The 16,778-nt window shown below is 49.8% G+C and overlaps 1 protein-coding gene across 1 annotated transcript in view; it reads left to right on the forward strand.

Annotated features, from left to right (window-relative positions):
* TRAPPC9 (trafficking protein particle complex subunit 9) overlaps positions 1–16,778 on the forward strand; it is a 468,592-nt gene that overhangs the window by 13,254 nt on the left and 438,560 nt on the right. Inside the window, 3 exon segments of the mRNA XM_047783197.1 lie at positions 3,397–3,542; positions 5,933–6,061; positions 16,241–16,267. Of these exon segments, the coding sequence (XP_047639153.1) occupies positions 3,397–3,542; positions 5,933–6,061; positions 16,241–16,267 (302 nt within the window).

Raw genomic sequence — 16,778 nt, forward strand, 5'->3', positions numbered from 1 at the left:
TCCCTTGTGGCTCAGTGGGTTAAGGATCCAGGGTTGTCTTTGCTGCCACTTGGGTCACTGCTGTGCGGGGGTTCAGTACCTGACCTGGCAACTTCCACATGCTGCAGGTATGCTCCCCAATTTTTTTATATTATTTTATTGAATTGTATGATTTTTATTTTATTTTTTAGCCACACCTGCAGCATATGGAAGTTCCCGGGCCCGGGGTCAAATTTGAGCCACAGCTGTAACCTATGCCATAGCTGTGGCAGTGGCAGATCCTTAATCCACTGCGCTGCAGCAGGAACTCTGAATTATTTTATTATGAAAAACCATGAGCGTATTTAGATGACTCCTTTTTTGTAAAAATCCTGTATTTTCAAAACCAACTGTTTCTGTGCACAGCGACGGCACTGTTATTTTTGAAAATATTCCAGGCTGTAGGTTCCTTTGTAGGTTCATGCGAAGATTTAATAATTTACTTTTTTCGAAGAGTGAAGGCAGGATGCTTTAAAGCAAATTTTAGTTCAACAGATCAGGAGGTCTCTGAAAACCAAGGTCAAATGCAAGATCCGTTGGGTCACCATCATGGTATTACTTGTAAACTGGGCCACGTGTTGAAATTGGACAATCACGTTAGCAGAGGAGGGACGTGGGCCTTTAAATGCTGAATTCTTTTCTGGTCAGAACAGGACACAGCAGGGAAGGGGACCAAGCCCGCCTTTGGGAGGGAGAGGCCGGAGTGGGTTTCCGCGAGCGGTGGCCAAGGTCAGGCCCTTCTACATAGTTGTCTCCTGCTGTTTCCCATCAGGTGCGGGGGGAGAAGCCCCCACCCAGCACTTAGGTTGACATCAGGGTCTTCCTCGTTGTTGAGGGAACTTTTTTTTTTTTTTTTTTTGTCTTTTGCCATTTCTAGGGCCGCTCCCACGGCATATGGAGGTTCCCAGGCTAGGGGTGTAATCGGAGCTGTAGCCGCCGGCCTACGCCAGAGCCACAGCAATGCGGGATGTGAGCCACATCTGCGACCTACCCCACAGCTCACGGCAACGCCGGATCCTTAACCCACTGAGCAAGGCCAGGGATTGAACCCGCAGCCTCATGGTTCCCAGTCAGATTCGTTAACCACTGCACCACGACGGGAACTCCGGTTGAGGGAACTTTTGTCCCCTTAACATGGGCCACGTATTGGAGAATCCTTGAATCTGGACTCACGCCGTGATTTAGCTTTTTGCTCCTGCCTTCCCTCTTCTCATGGCTCACTCCTCTTCCCAGACGGCCTCAAGAGGTCATGGTCTTGAAGGAGGGGAAGGACAAATGCCCAGAGAGTCACCATGCAGTCCTGCTGTGGAGGGAGACCCCCGAGAGCTAAAGGGCAATATCACGGAGGACTTCCTGGAAGAAGTGGGCTCTGCATTGAGTTCTGAAGGCAGAATAAGAGTCAGGCGGGTGCAGGGGCCAGGAGTCACTCCCTGTGCCCCAAACCTCTGTGTGGTCCATGCCCATGCTGCAGAGGGCCTGGTTGTGGCGCTTGGAGGAGCTTGGTTTTATTAAACTGTGGTGGGGGTCTTTCCCGGGCTTGGCCTCTGCTGACGCTCTGCAGGAAGGCGGGGTTTGGATGGGCCAGTGCAGCTCTGTCTGTCCCTTTGAGACGCTTATTCGTAACAAACGTGGGTTTGAGTGTCTCGGGGAGAGGGTGGACATCCAGTCATAAGCGGAATGCGCTTTTGTCTTTTTTTTTTTTTTGCTATTTCTTTGGGCCGCTCCCGCGGCATATGGAGGTTCCCAGGCTAGGGGTCGAATCGGAGCTGCAGCCCCCGGCCTACGCCAGAGCCACAGCAACGCGGGATCCGAGCCGCGTCTGCAACCTACACCACAGCTCACGGCAACGCCGGATCGTTAACCCACTGAGCAAGGGCAGGGATCGAACCCGCGACCTCATGGTTCCTAGTCGGATTCGTTAACCACTGCGTCACGACGGGAACTCCTGCTTTTGTCTTTTTGGAGCTTACAGATGTCACACTCAGCACAGAATGTCTAGGAACGCAGCAGGGACACCTAACCCGAAGTGCAGGGGTGAAGGCCGAGAAGGCTTCCTTGAGAAACAGAGTCAAAATGAGGCTCAGGGCAAATGGGAGGTAGCTAGGCAGAGGGTCAGTGGGCACTGGGCACTGAGATGAGGCCGGAGGCGGGAAGGGGGTGGGGGAGGGGGCTAGAACTACCTTGGGAAGCACTGAAGGCTCTTTGTGCTTTGAGAAGGCCACTGTGACTGTGTGTGTGTGTGTGTGTGTGTGTGTGTGTGTGTGTGTGTGTGTGTGTAAGTAACAGGGATGAGGGGAGGCTGGCTCAGAGGGGAGGTCATTAGAAGTCCCATAGAGGGCTGTTGGGGTGACCACGGGGGCAAGATGGTGGGGTCTGCTTGGGGGCACAGGGGCAGTTTAGCTGCTATATCTTCTTACGGGGAGGGCTCGTTGGCAGGGGCTTGCTGGGAAGAAAACTGATGGAGGCCACAGGCTAATTCCCCTTCTCTCCTTCTCTGTCCTGTGCGATGATCTTGGTTCCGCCAGTGTTTGGAACAGACAAGTAAATTCCAGGGTAGCCAAGGAGTTTGTTGAGCTTGTCAGAGTGAGAGCTGATAGGATTTAAGTTTGCATTGAGATCTGTACATTCATTGAGCTAGAAACTTCACGTCTTTTTTATTCATGACAGGATGGCTTTCTCGGTGAGAAGGAATTTAATATAGCTACTATTCTTCTTGAAAAAATTATCTTTCAAGACATTCAATATTCGAAAGAATGGGAGTATTTGAAAACGATCAAGCAAGATTTGAGTATCGCTCTTTGGTCTCTGAGTTGATAAGGAGTTAGAAGCCTTTGCATTATTTAATAGCACATCCTTGCCAGTATTTAAAGAGCCGGTAGTGGGAGTGCCCTAGGCCCCGCCTCTCAAACCATCATCGGAGCTTTGCTCTGAAATAGTGAAGGGAAAGGTCTTGTTTGCAGAAGCCAGACAGTTGGCTTGTAATATGCAGCATGGCTCTCTTCATAAAATAATCATGGATTTGAAGTTAGGAAAGCGGCAGATGATTGATTTATTTTTTTAAAGCTGGAACAAACTTTCTTGTGCTAAAGTGGTGATTGGAGAATTTGAAAAGAGGAATCCTGCTCTAATGTTGTCCACACAAAATACAAATACCCTGCTCCAGTTTAAAGAATGACTCGGCAGTGGGTTTTGAAGTCCGCACCATTCCAGCTCATGCACTGGCAATGATGGATGCTAGCTTCCAACTGTGGAGCCTGGAGTTGCCTTCTTAGCTTTTTTTTTGCAGTGAGAGAGATCAGTAGTGCTTACAGCCAGTGTGCTTCTGGGGCGTACGTTGTGCGTTAGCAATGGTACATTTCTGTGCATTTTCCTTTCCAGACATTACAAGAAGCGGTGCCAGGGGCGCATGCGGAAGCACGTGGGGGATTTATGCCTGCAGGCCGGGATGCTGCAGGACTCCCTGGTCCATTACCACATGGCCGTGGAGTTCCTCCGGTCCGTGAATGACTTTTTGTGGCTCGGAGGTAAGATTATTTGATGAAGATGAGCAGATAGGTAATTATAGCAGCTGTTCCTGGACATAAGAGGAGACCTCGGAAAAATGTCTCTCAAAACGTAGGACAGGGAGTTCTCTGATGGCCTAGTGGATTGAGGCGCCCGTGTTCTCACCACTGTGGCTCGGGTTGCTGCTGTGCGGCGTGGCTTCAATCCCTGGCCCAGGAATTCCCACATACTGCCTGTGTGGCCAAAAAAGCAAAAGGAGAAAAAAAAAAAGAAGAAAAAATACAAAAAGACCCCCAAGAGAGAACCTGAAATAAATATTGCAACTTTCATTAAAAAACAAACAACCCCTCCCCCCAAAAAAAACCACCACATAGGATAAGGGAGCAGAAGCAGTGAGCCGGTTGCCGTGGGGATTCTCCAGAGAAACTTGCTGCCCTTGTCCCCTGCCGCTTTCCCACCGGGCCCTGCACTGCAGGCTGGCTGAAGCAGGCGCACGCTCCCCCCGGAGAGGCACTGAACTTCCTTTTATTCTGGGTTTTTAAAGTGCATCTTGCCCTCTGCTTAGAATGCCCCCCCCCAGCTTAGTCACCTCTTACGCTCATTCTTTGAAACCTCGCCCGTGGCTCCACTGATGAACAGATGAACAAAACGTGGTAAATCCACGGAGTGGAACGTGATTCAGACCCAGAAACAAAGGAGATGCCGATACCACCTGGTAGCATATGACACAGAGCAGAAGGAGCAGATGCAGGAGTCCCTGTGCTGTGTGTGATGGGGTTTGGAAGGTCTCCAACAGCAGACCCGGGGAGCAGAGAGCAGGTCGCTGGGGGCTGGGGGCTGGGCAGAGGCGGGAATGGGGGGCAGCTGCTTGTGGGTGCGGGGGTTTCTTTGGGGGGGATGAAAAGGTTCTGGAGCCAGGTAGTGGTAAGACTCACACAACAGTGCACGTGTAAAAACTGCTGCATCAGACACTTTCAAGTGGCTTTTATGGTATATGAATTGTATCTCAGTTTAAAAAACAAAAAACAGGAGTTCCTGTCGTAGCACAGAGGAAATGAGTCCAACTAGGAACCATGAGGTGGCGGGATCAGTCCCTGGCCTCGCTCCGTGTGTTAAGGATCCCGCGTTGCTGTGGCTGTGGTGTAGACTGGTAGCTACAGCTCCGATTCCACCCCTAGCCTGGGAACCTCCGTATGCTGTGGGTGTGGCCCTAAAAAGCCAAAAAGAAAACAGCGACAAAACAAACCCCCCAAAATCTGCTTCAGAGGGCAGTCTCTTTTGACCCCTCCATGGGTGGGTGCCCGGGTCTTGTCCGGAGCGCTGTGTGGGGGCACCTGACCCCCCCTGTGGGACCTACCCATGTGCTTTTCTCCTTCAGGGACTGTCTCCTGGAGGGGGCGCTGGGGGGCCCGGTGTGGCTCGGCCATTGTCACGTGTGCTGTAGACGTGCCCCCCGGGCTTGTAAAGAAAGGCTGTGTGAGGAAGGACCGAGCCAGGGGTCTTCGCTGGAAGACGCTGCCAGCTGGGTCAGAGCGCCAAGATTTTTGAACTTGGGAAACACCTGTAGATGTGTCACTTGCCGAGCTAATAGATACGGATCAAACTTGCACACCACCTGTGTGGCGGGGGGTGCAGCCCGAGGGTCTCAGGGCGAAACTGCCAGAGACAGAAGAATGGGACATTGCAGCAGCTCAGTGCGGCTGCCTTTGGGAAGGACACAGGCCAGCTGGATGTCTGCTTCCAGCAGACAGATGCATTTAGGGTGAATGATGCTGAAAGGTAGTCTGGTCCAGCTCTGGTGCTTTTTAGGGCTGCACCCGCGGCATATGGAGATTCCCAGGCTAGGGGTCTCATTGGAGCTGTAGCTGCGGGCCTCCACCAGAGCCACAGCAATGCAGCATCCGAGCCGCGTCTGCAACCTACACCACAGCTCATGGCAATGCCGGATCCTTAACCCACTGAGCAAGGCCAGGGATCGAACCCGCAACCTCATGGTTCCTAGTCGGATTTGTTAACCACTGAGCCACGATGGGAACGCCCTGATTTTTAAATACGTTCAGTCCAGGGCACTTTGCCCTCCGTCGCGATAGCAGTGTCAGCATCTGGCACAGAGCCAGCCTCACTGTTGTTAAACAAATGAATGAACGTCCCGTTTCACGTGGTGGCACCCTCAGTGGAACCTCAGGCATCGCGTCGTGGGGGTTTTCTTGCTGCCAGCCTGGACACGGGCACGCAGAGCGTCATGGGGGCATGTTTCTGATTGCAGCAAAACCAGGGACCTGCAGGTTTGATCTTTGTTTTGGGGAAAATGTAGCTTTTCCACAGGATCAAACTGTTCACATCATTCTTAGCCATTGGCGCTAAGGATAGGCCGCTAGGTTTATTAACTGTACTTTTATTTAACACCCAGCTGCCCTCGAAGGGTTGTGTTCGGCTTCTGTCATCTATCACTATCCTGGGGGAACCGGTGGTAAAACTGGAGCTCGAAGGTTCCAGGGTAGCTCCCTACCTGCCGAAGCAGCCAACAGGCATCGACCAGGTAAGCCCTGCTCTTGCCTCTGTCCTGGCAGGAGTCATCACCGTTTCCTCTCACTAAGCCTGACTGATGTTTAGATAAAGCATAAAATCTGTGGGTCAGAGATCCGCGCCTGAGACACTGTCTTCTGATGCCGTCGACTGAGCAGCGATCTTACTGAGTCCTATTGCACGATATTAATGGATGACAGCGGTTGGTTGGTTTCTGGAATAGTTGCATAAAGTTTCAGCCTTGAAGTTCTGTGTCTGGCCCGTGTCCTAATTTCTGTGTATTTGGTGACGTTTAGTCCCAGAGGTCAATTTTAACAGGTAATTTAGGCCACGGGAGCTGCCGTCTTGTTTTTCTGCTTGAGGAAGTTCTCTTGTTTAGAGAGGTTGGATTGGCTTCTGTTTGTTCCCACCTCTGAAGAGTTGAAAAATCATGTTTGGAGGAGCAGATCTGTACATGCGTATTGACCCTTAATGAACAAACTTACCTTAAAAGGTTCTGGACGCGTCGGTCACAAAGACAGCAGCCAGGAATGCATAGGTCAAGGCCATACCCAAACCTGCCATGTGATTTTTGATCCATGAGATTTTTATAGACTTTTCCCACCCCAAGAGAAGGCCCACAGGAGTTGATGAGTGTTGATGGGGAGACGCCTTAGCTTTTTTTTTCCCCTGAGTTACACCCTCCCCGCCACCAGCAGAGAGTTCAGAGACCACCCCTGTGGTCAGAGTCTGAATCCGGGTGCCCCCGCGGATGCAGCCACGGGGGTTCTGGAGGTATTTCATCATCCGTCAGCACCCTCCCGATGGGTGGAGTGGCGTCTCAGGTGTGGGACAGGAAAGTGAAGCGGGCTGAGGAGCGATGAGTCTGAGGTCTGCAAGGCCTCTGCTCCCCCCTTTCCCGAGCCTCACGTCTGACGGGAGCGGCCCGCTGTCCGTGGCCGTGGCCGGTCTTGTCCCCGTCGTTATAACTGCTGTCTCCAGTCCTCCTGTCCCGGGCAGCAGCCACCAAGTGTGACATGTCCAACACACAGGTGAAAGCTGTTTTATTTTCTCTCCGGAAGAGCGCTCTCTGTCTGGGGTGCCTTTTGCTGCAGGTGGTTTGGCTTTATTCTTTCTCTGAAATTTGGAGACTTATAAGGTGTTAAGACTGTTCTACTCATATGATTAGTGGGACCCAGAGACCCTTCCTTCCTTCCTTCCCTCCCTCCTTTCTTTCTTTCGTCTCCCTCCCGCTCTCTCCACGCCACAGGGTGTGGAGGTCCCTGGGCCGGGGGTTGAATCCTCAGCCCACGGTTGCGCAGGAGAGCTGCCCCAGAGCTGTTCCAGGGCCCCGTTTCATCCCCGCCCCTGCCGAGGGTGGCAGACGTTTTACATCTGAGAACGTGCTCTGTCTGCACCACAGATGTGTCTTGATTTAGCTGTGCACCGTGTGAAAAGCTCGAGACCTTCTTATTGTCGAACAGCCTGTGGAGAAACGCATCCAGCCAAGCTCGGGGACCTGCAAGAGCAGCACTTACCTTGTTCGGCTGAGCGATGGTTTTAGCGCCTTTCAGGCAGGGAAGGGTCTGGATCTCTTAACGGATTTGGACCATGTACGTGTGTGTATATACATGTGTTGCCTCATCTTGGGTTTAATTTCAAGATGAGTCAGATGAGTCATATCAGGAATTGACAGAATTTACAGTCAAGATGAGTCATATCGGGAATGTGCAGTATCTACTCTTTGAGGTGAAGACCAGATAAACTGGGTATTTAACATTCTCCCTTGATTTTCTTTCTTTTTTTTTTTTGGTCTTTTTAGGGCTGCACCCTCGGTATATGGAGGTTCCCAGGCTAGGGGGCGAATCAGAGCTGTAGCCACTTGCCTAGACCACAGCCACAGCAGTGCCAGATCTGAGCCATGTCTATGACCTACACCACAGCTCATGGCAACGCTGGATCCTTAACCCACTGAGCGAGGCCAGGGGTCGAACCTGCAGCCCCATGGATGCTAGTCAGATTTGTTTCCGCTGCGCCACGACGGGAATGCCTCCCCCTTGAGTTTCTATCTCAGGCACCTTTCCAGCAGAACAGCACAGCAGCAGAAATACAAATGTCATTTAGTGTCAATGTGACCTGGAGCGGTTTAATCTCTCTGTGCCTCAATTTCCTTATCTGTAAAATGGGGAAGTAATAATAGTGCTTTTTATTACCTTAGGGTTCTCACGAAGGCTGGATGAGGTCCTCTTTTAAAGGGCCTAGAACAATCCTAGCCAGTGCTTGATCGGTGTTCGCAGCTATTATTCTTATCAGTATTATTGTTGACTGTCATGTAGTTTTAAGACTCGGTGATATGAATTCATGAGTAATCTTAGAAGACACTAGAGGAGTTCCTGTTGTGTCTCAGCCAGTTAAGAACTGAACTAGTGTCCATGAGGATGTGGGTTTGATCCCTGGCCTTGCTCAGTGGGTTAAGGGTCTGGCATTGCAGTGAGCTGTGGCATAGGTCACAGATTCAGCTCTGATTTGACCCTGAGCCTAGAAACGTCCATATACTGCAGGTATGGCCCTAAAAAGACCAAAAAAAAAAAAAAAAAGAGAGAGAGAGAGAGAGAGAGAGACTAGGCCTCATTAGGTCCAGTTTACATCGTTTTTAAGATTTCCTTTGAGAAAAGGGATCTCCCCCCCTCTTTAAACTGTTTTGTTCCAAGAAGAATTCTGTCGTCCCTGTCTTTTTTTGCTGTAATTCTCCTGCTGTGTAAATTCCTTTTGAGACTTTACGTCCTTAGTATTCACAGAACTCTGATTCTCTTTCTGGAGACTTGTCCATGAACCTCTAGGTCTGTAATTAATGGACAAAACGTGGCTTATTAAAAAATCCATAGGACATTCTGTAATCACTCCAAAAGGAGATGCTTATGGACTTGCACTTGTTTTATGGTTATTTCTGCTCTTTGGATGAGATTGGTTTACTCGTAGTAATCATGTCGTCATAATCATGGAAAGAGCTGTGACTCATTTGGTACCTATCTAGGCCAGGCTGTGCTGCTTTCCTGACGTTTTCCTCGTGGCAGGTGTTGGAGGTACTGATACCTCCTTTTCGCAGGTGAGGGACTGAGCCTTACAGAGGTGGCTGACCTGGCCCAGGTCACGCAGCGGGCCTGGCTGACTGGGGCTGGAGCCCGGCCGTTTGAGCGCATGTGTGCGCCCTTAGCGCTCCTCTGTTCAGCTCCCTTAGCCTCGTTCCCCAAACTGAGTTTGTAGGGGACCGGGTTTTGGTGATCTCAGCCTGCTGAGGCCTTAAAAGAAGAGCTGTCCGTGAGAATATGGGACAGAGTGGCCTAGACTGAAATTGCACATTTTCACAAAGCTTTTGTTCTTGGCTAATGACCCACAAAGTTAACTCTTTTTCACTTGAGCTCTAAGCCCTAAAAACAAAACATTAAAAGTGATCACAGCGCAAAAGAGAAGCGGGCTTGGGAAATCCGGCCACGGCTAGTGGCTTACCGCTTGTTTTGCTCTGGTGAGGCTCGTTGAGAGAAAAAGGTACAAAGGCTGCATTGGTTTTATTTAATCTTCAGTAGAGAAGAAAAGATTGAGTCAGTAAATGTTGAGAGAAAGTAAAAATCTTTACTCTTTTCTTTCCTGATGGCGAATATGTCAGTTGGTTTTTATGGCTGAAATGTTCTATGGCTTTTCCTCCTCTGTGAAATTCGAACCATGTTATTTACCTTGTCTGTGAGAGTTAGATTTTTTTTTTGGCTTTTTTTTAGGGACGCACCTGTGGCATATGGAGGTTCCCAGGCGAGGGGTCGAATCAGAGCTGTAGCTGCCAGCCTGCACCATAGCCACAGCCACAGGAACGCCAGATCCGAGCCTGGGACCTGCACCACAGCTCACGGCAATACCAGATCCCCAACTCACTGAGCAAGGCCAGGGGTCGAACCTGCGTCCTCACGGGTACCAGTCAGATTTGTCTCCGCTGAGCCATGATGGGGACTCTGAGAGTTAGATATTTTGTGCAAAGCACCCCAAGCGTGCTCAGTGAAAGCTTGCTGCCACGGCGACGGAGAGTTTAGACAGATCAACTCTGAAGACTAAAGCGGGTGGTTCATTTCTGATTTGGAGTCAGTTTGTATAGACACGTGATTTCTATGACTCTGACTTAAGGGGCGAAGGAGTCAGCTACTTTTTTAGTGCAGCGTGGAGTTTTGATGAAATCAGTGTCATCCTAGAGAGACAGAGAGCGACTCGATGGCCTTAAGTTGAAGAACTTGAAGATTATTTGTACTGAATGTGGATTTTTACAACTCAGAATTCACATGGCCATGTAATCACCCACTAGGACCTTTATTTATTTATTTATTTAATTATTTAGTCTTTTGGCCTTTTCTAGGGCCACTCCCGTGGCATATGGAGGTTCCCAAGCTAGGGGTCTCATCAGAGCTGTAGCCACCGGCCTACACCACAGCCATAGCAACACGGGATCCGATCCACGTCTGTGACCTACACCACAGCTCCCGGCAATGCCGGATCCTTAACCCACTGAGCAGGGCCAGGGACTGAACCCACAACCTCAAGGTTTCTAGTCGGATTCGTTAACCACTGTGCCACTACGGGAACTCCAGTCATCCACTAGGCCCTTTAAATTGCGAGGAATTTGACAACAGCCGCTAAGTATGGAAAAATCAATATTGATTATTTTTAGAGAATAAGCTTATCTTTCTTTCTTTCCTTCTTTCTTTTTTTTTGTCTTTTTGCCTTTTCTAGGGCCGCTTCTGTGGCATATGGAGGTTCCCAGGCCAGGGGGTCTAATCGGAGCTATTGCACCACAGCCACAACAACGCGGGATCCGAGTCACATCTGCGACCTACACCACAGTTCACGGCAACACCAGATCGTTAACCCACTGAGCAAGGCCAGGGATCAAACCCGCAACCTCATGGTTCCTAGTCGGATTTGTTAAACCACTGAGCCATGACAGAAACTCCAGAATAAGCTTATCTTTTGTGATTGAAGAAAATCTTGATTTTCTTCTCTGTACCCTTAAGAGGTTTTAAAAAATTAAAGCATTGATTTGACTTCTGTGACTTTTCCTGTATGGAGGGAATAAAAGGGGCGTTCATGCTGTTTTAATATGTAAATAAATGTTTTTGTATTTCAACAAAGGTGTATGGTTACTAGCTCTTTGGAAGTATTTCCCAAGACGCTTAGAAAAATGCCGACATGACTGCGGTGAGTTTAGGGGTAGCGCAGATCTGCAGGTTTTTGTGTAGGGCGAGACGCGAGGACTAGGACAGCTTTGCTGCTGATGGCTGGAAGGACAGACAGACCAAGTCTCAGTCTCCCTCTCTGTAAAGTGGCAGGCTGGACTGGAGTCCTTCCCCTTCCGAGATGAGTTTCCTGGAGGCTGTGTCTTTTGTTTATATTCCAGGCCTGTTGACAATTTTAGAGGAAATACTGAACACCACTCCCTTCCCTGAAGCAGAACTCAGTATGTGCAGCATAAGCTTTTAGTTTTGGCTGTGAGCATCCTATTTTTAAAAACCTCACTGATGGTTTCTTAGACCCGCAGTTTCTGTGCTGCAGCTTTTCCAGCAACCTGGAAAGCCTTGTTGGCCATAGGTGGCGCTGTTGCACCTTTAAAAAGTCTAAATTTTCCCGTTTGTCAAAGACTTCATGTCCCTTTAATTTGCTTTCTTTGTCTAATGCTTCAGGATCGCACAGTGTCCGTTATGTCTGCATACCTGGGAAAGTTATTATATCTTATTTTTATCCTGCCGTCTCAGTGTGGAAATTTCAGACTTGCTGTGCAAACAATGGCAGAATTGCACTTTTCTGCTAATATTAGAAACCTAGTGAGCCGTGATTTTATAAAGCAGATAGAAGCGGTCTCTGGAGCCCCTTAGAGCTGAAAAATGGATCGAACTCGCTGAGAACGGAGCCCTCGGCCGTGCTAATTAGCGAGAAGTGATTGGCATAGGAGGGAGCGGAGTCTTCTGTCTTGGGTTTGAGCGCGTGCGTGCGGCCCTTAGCCGTGCGGATTGAGTCGCGCCTTCTCAGTTTTCGCGTGTCTGTGGGATGGGGCTGCGAATGCCTGCTTTATGGAGGTGAGAGAGTCAGAAATCACGGGCAGTGTTGAGCGCAGCGGCTCTCAAAAGATCTCAAACTTTAGCCACCCTTTTATAGTCCTTGGCAATTATTGGGGAATTAAAATAGGAAAAGCTTGTGTGTGTTTTTTTTGTCTTTTTTTTTTGCTATTTCTTTGGGCCGCTCCCGCAGCATATGGAGGTTCCCAGGCTAGGGGTCGAATCGGAGCTGTAGCCGCCAGGCCTATGCCACAGCCACAGCAACGCAGGATCCGAGCCGCGTCTGCAACCTACACCACAGCTCACGGCAACGCCGGATCGTTAACCCACTGAGCAAGGGCAGGGATCGAACCCGCAACCTCATGGTTCCTAGTCGGATTCGTTAACCACTGCGCCACGACGGGAACTCCGGAAAAGCTTGTTTTTATGATGAAAGATCCAATTAAGAGATGGGTAAAGGTTGTGAGGGCCAGTGGTTCCTGCTCTCGTAGTTCAGCTGCAGCATCCGAGTCAGGGCTGCTGTCCAGTCACCCTGAACCCGCGTTCATCTAGATGAGGTCTTGATAAAGTGTATGTTGGGGCTAAAGGCGAGCTGCTAATTACACTCCTATTTTCTCCACCAGCCACCTGAGAGAGGGGACAAGCTGTAGGCAGGTGGAGATTCTTGTCTCCTTTGTTCCTGATGAAGCCACGTGGTCCGTGAGCTTTTGCGCTTTAGGAAGATGGGTGTCTGGATGCTGCATCCCGCCCCCCTCCCCCAAGTCCTAGGCAGCTCTGGGCCGCAGTGGCCTTCCTGTGAGAGGACCAGGGCTGTCACGTCACGGAACTGAGCATCCTGGGTTTCACATGCCCTGCTAGTCCCCCGGGCGCCCCAAGCTCACACCTCAGCCCATCTGTGTCAGGCGGGCTAACGAGGGGACAGGGGCCAATGGTCTTGAGGAGAAGCCTCTTCATGGACCAGAGGAGTGAGGAGGAAGTGCCCCCCCCAGCTTGAACAGAACTGGTGCTCCCCAAGGGTTTAGAGATAGGGAGACAGGAGCGCCCTCTGTGGCGCAGCAGAAACGAATCTGACTAGGATCCATGAGGACGAAGGTTCGATCCCTGGCCTCGCTCAGTGGGTTAAGAATCTGGTGTTGCCATGAGCTGTGGGGCAGGTCGCAGACACACCGCGGATCCCGCGTTGCTGTGGCTGTGGTGTACACCACTGGCTACACCGCTGATTCGACCCCTAGCCTGGGAACCTCCATTTGCCTTGGGTGTGGCCCTAAAAGAAAAAAAAAAGGAAATAAATATGCCCTTTGGGGCTTAGATGAGCAAGGAAACACAAAAGATGATGAGCGGGGAGATTTGTGACTCACCTTTATCGTTAACGTTTGTTGAGCCCCTAAATTGTGCTACACACTTTTCTAAGCATCTTACAGAAACTAATTTAGTTCTTTAGTCCTCACGACAGCCACGTAAGTTAGGTTGGATTGTTACCCCCATTTTACAGATGTGGACGTTGAGGCACAGAGAGGGTGCGTAATTTGACCAAGGCCACAGAACTAGTGAGTGGCAGAGCTGGGATTTAAACCCTGTTAGTCTGGCTTCCAGGTTCCCAGAGACAGGCTTTGGGCGTTTAGAGGGGTCAGCCTGTCCGGACCTCTGCGTGCACCTGCACTCTGGTCAGCCTGGGAAGGGTGGAAAGGAAGCGTCACACAAGTGGTCACAGTTGTGTCTCGGCCACTGTCAGCAGGGAGTGCCCTGGGATCGGCTTCCGTTGTGGTCTAGGCAGCAGGTCTGTTCCTGTAACAGAAACTTAGTCCATCAGGTTAATCTAGAAAGCCCCTCAGGCTCCGCTTCTGCCCATGCTTGTCATGTGACCTCCTGTGTAGGATGCGACCTGTGGCTGAACTCTGACCTTTGAGTTTGACCGACAATTTTACGTCTCCTGTTAGATTAGCAAGTGGAACCTCTAGCTCTTCCATCAGTCTCTTGCCAGCTGGTCCCTGTGAAATCAGCCCGTTGGAGCCTGATGGCACTGATAGAATTTCTGAGCACACTGAGGTCCTTCTACCCATGGAGAGCTGGCTTTTTTTTTTTTTTGCTTTTTAGAGCCACTCCTGTGGCATATGGAGGTTCCCAGACTAGGGGTCCAATCAGAGCCACAGCTGCCGGCCTCCACCACAGCCACAGCAGATAAGAGATGTGTGTGTGACCTACCCCACAGCTCATGGCAACGCAGGATCCTTAACCCACAGGGCAAGGCCAGGGATCGAACCCATAACCTCCTGGTTCCTAGTTGGATTCGTTTCTGCCGCGCCACGACGGGAACTCCAGGAGAAGCCTTCTGAGTAGGCCAGATAATCAAATAGCAAAGCCCACCAATCAGAAAACGTTTATGTACCTAGAATTGAGTTTAATAAAAAGGGCTTCCAGGGAGTCCAATTAGACGTTAAGACTGGTCCTTTTTTTTTTTTTTTTTTTTTTTGTGGTTGAGCTTGTTCTTTGCTGTTTGAAAAAACTGAATTAGAGGAAGAGAGTTTAAAAGGCAGAAAGGGGCGTTTGTGGTGGAACAAACACACTAGTGAGACTGCACTTAGGAGGCGCCCCGTTCATCCCTAGACGCCCAGAGAGGTCAGAGGACGGACCCCTGTGACCATCCCCGCAGGCCTCGTCCCGTTTAAAGGGTAGGGCGCAGTAGAATGCCTTCGTCCAGGTTTTTCCCGGAACAGAACGGTTTTAGCATATTATCCAGAAATCCCAAACTCCCTGGGTTTCCACCAGCTGAATGTCCCCTGTCAGCGCTCTTTGTAGGCATGGAGTTGTGGGCGTGCGATGTTGCTGCATCCGGCTCCTTGACTGCAGTGCAGGGGCCGCGGGACCCTCTGCTTTGTGGGGCTGTCCTGGGAATCACACGCCATGGTTGTCAAGCATTGTGTCTGCCGTATAATCTGTATCCCGTAGAAAGCAGCTGTTTTTTCTTCGAATCGTGGCTTCGAGATTGCGGTGATCTTTAGTCTGCATTTGAAAATAGAAATCGCAGTACACGAAATAGCTCCGGAGTAGCATCATGGGACCTATTTTCGATGCAGACAGTGGAATACACATGCTATTTCAAGGACACATACTTTGGGGACATACCTTTTTTTTTTTTTTTTGGTCTTTTTGCTATTTCTTGGGCCACTCCCGCGGCACATGGAGGTTCCCAGGCTAGGGGTTGAATCGGAGCTGTAGCCGCCGGCCTACGCCAGAGCCACAGCAACGCGGGATCCGAGCCGCGTCTGCAACCTACACCACAGCTCACGGCAACGCCGCATCCTTAACCCACTGAGCAAGGGCAGGGACCGAACCCGCAACCTCGTGGTTCCTAGTCGGATTCCTTAACCACTGCGCCACGACGGGAACTCCGGGACATACCTTTTTGAATCTTGTTTATGTGTTTAAAAAATGATGCAGCTAGTGATAAGCCGGACTCTTGGACCCAGAACCTCTTCGGGTGCATTTAGCCATCATGGGAAATTACGTTCTATGTATAGAGAAGACTCATTGGGTCTCAATAATATTTGGGTGGGTTAGCAGATGATCAAGGCTTTCCAAAGCTGCCTGATAATAATGAAGTTAACTGTTTTGTATTTTAAATTAACTACAAAGCTACCTTCTAAAAGTTGGCAGTCCTTAGCTGGCGAAGGGTCCAGACTTCCGTGTGTCCGTGTATGTGGTTTTAGGGAGATAGAAACAAGCTCCGTATAGCCTTCCGATGCCATTCTCCTCGCGTCCACGGGATGCGAGCACACTTACTTCAACTGATGATCTTTCGTCCCTTGACTTCCTGGCGACCATAAGTTCTTATTATGCTCATTTCGGAAGCGTTGGGGAGCTTGAGCTTAGAAGGTGGGACCAGAGGACAAGGAGGCACTTGCCATTTTGTGCCGAGTATGAGAAGGAGTCGCTTCTCTTTGCTTTTTCCTTCTAAAGCAGAAAGGCGCTGAGTCGGGAAATGCGGTTACTCACTTGCGTTTCTGATCAGATGCCGGTGTCTCAGGGTTTTTAAGGCTGTGTCAAGTATGAAATGTGATATAGACGTTATCTTTGAAAGCGGTTTTGGTTTCAAATAAAAGACCACCCTCTGTTCTTTCTTCCAGGGGCACAAGAAGTTCTCATTGACCCAGGTACCTGATCTACGTGCTTAGTTTCTTTTGGCTGTTACTGTTTTTTAAGTGCTTGTTTCGTGGCGAAGTGCTGTGAATGAATGGGGAAAATTTCTGGCTTATGATCTTTGGAATGTGCTGGTTTAAGTACCTTTAAATCAGAACTTCGACACACCTGATTGTTGTCTGGTCCTTGTTGGATGGGGCACCCCCCCCCTGTTGATTTCTGTTGTCTGTTGAAGAGGGGACTCCCCCCTCTAGCATGGTTATGTGAATGCTTTGCAGTGTGTCTTTAGAATGCTTTGAGTGTGTGGAGCATGCTTGTCCAGTTCATTTTGAATTTACTCATGGTGATGATTTTGCTCTGACCCTGTGGCTTATGCTCCTCTCCATGTGAACTCGAATTGTCCATTGCATTTCCTTTATGTGCTCCTAACAGGGAAAGATATTTTGCATTTTTTACAGCGATGGGTTTTCCTCTCTCCTCTTCATGCCTTCTGTAATTAATACAGCAGAACAGTCTCCTTTATTG

The sequence above is a fragment of the Phacochoerus africanus genome, chromosome 6 (assembly GCF_016906955.1).
Source record: "Phacochoerus africanus isolate WHEZ1 chromosome 6, ROS_Pafr_v1, whole genome shotgun sequence".
Taxonomy (NCBI): Eukaryota; Metazoa; Chordata; class Mammalia; order Artiodactyla; family Suidae; genus Phacochoerus; species Phacochoerus africanus.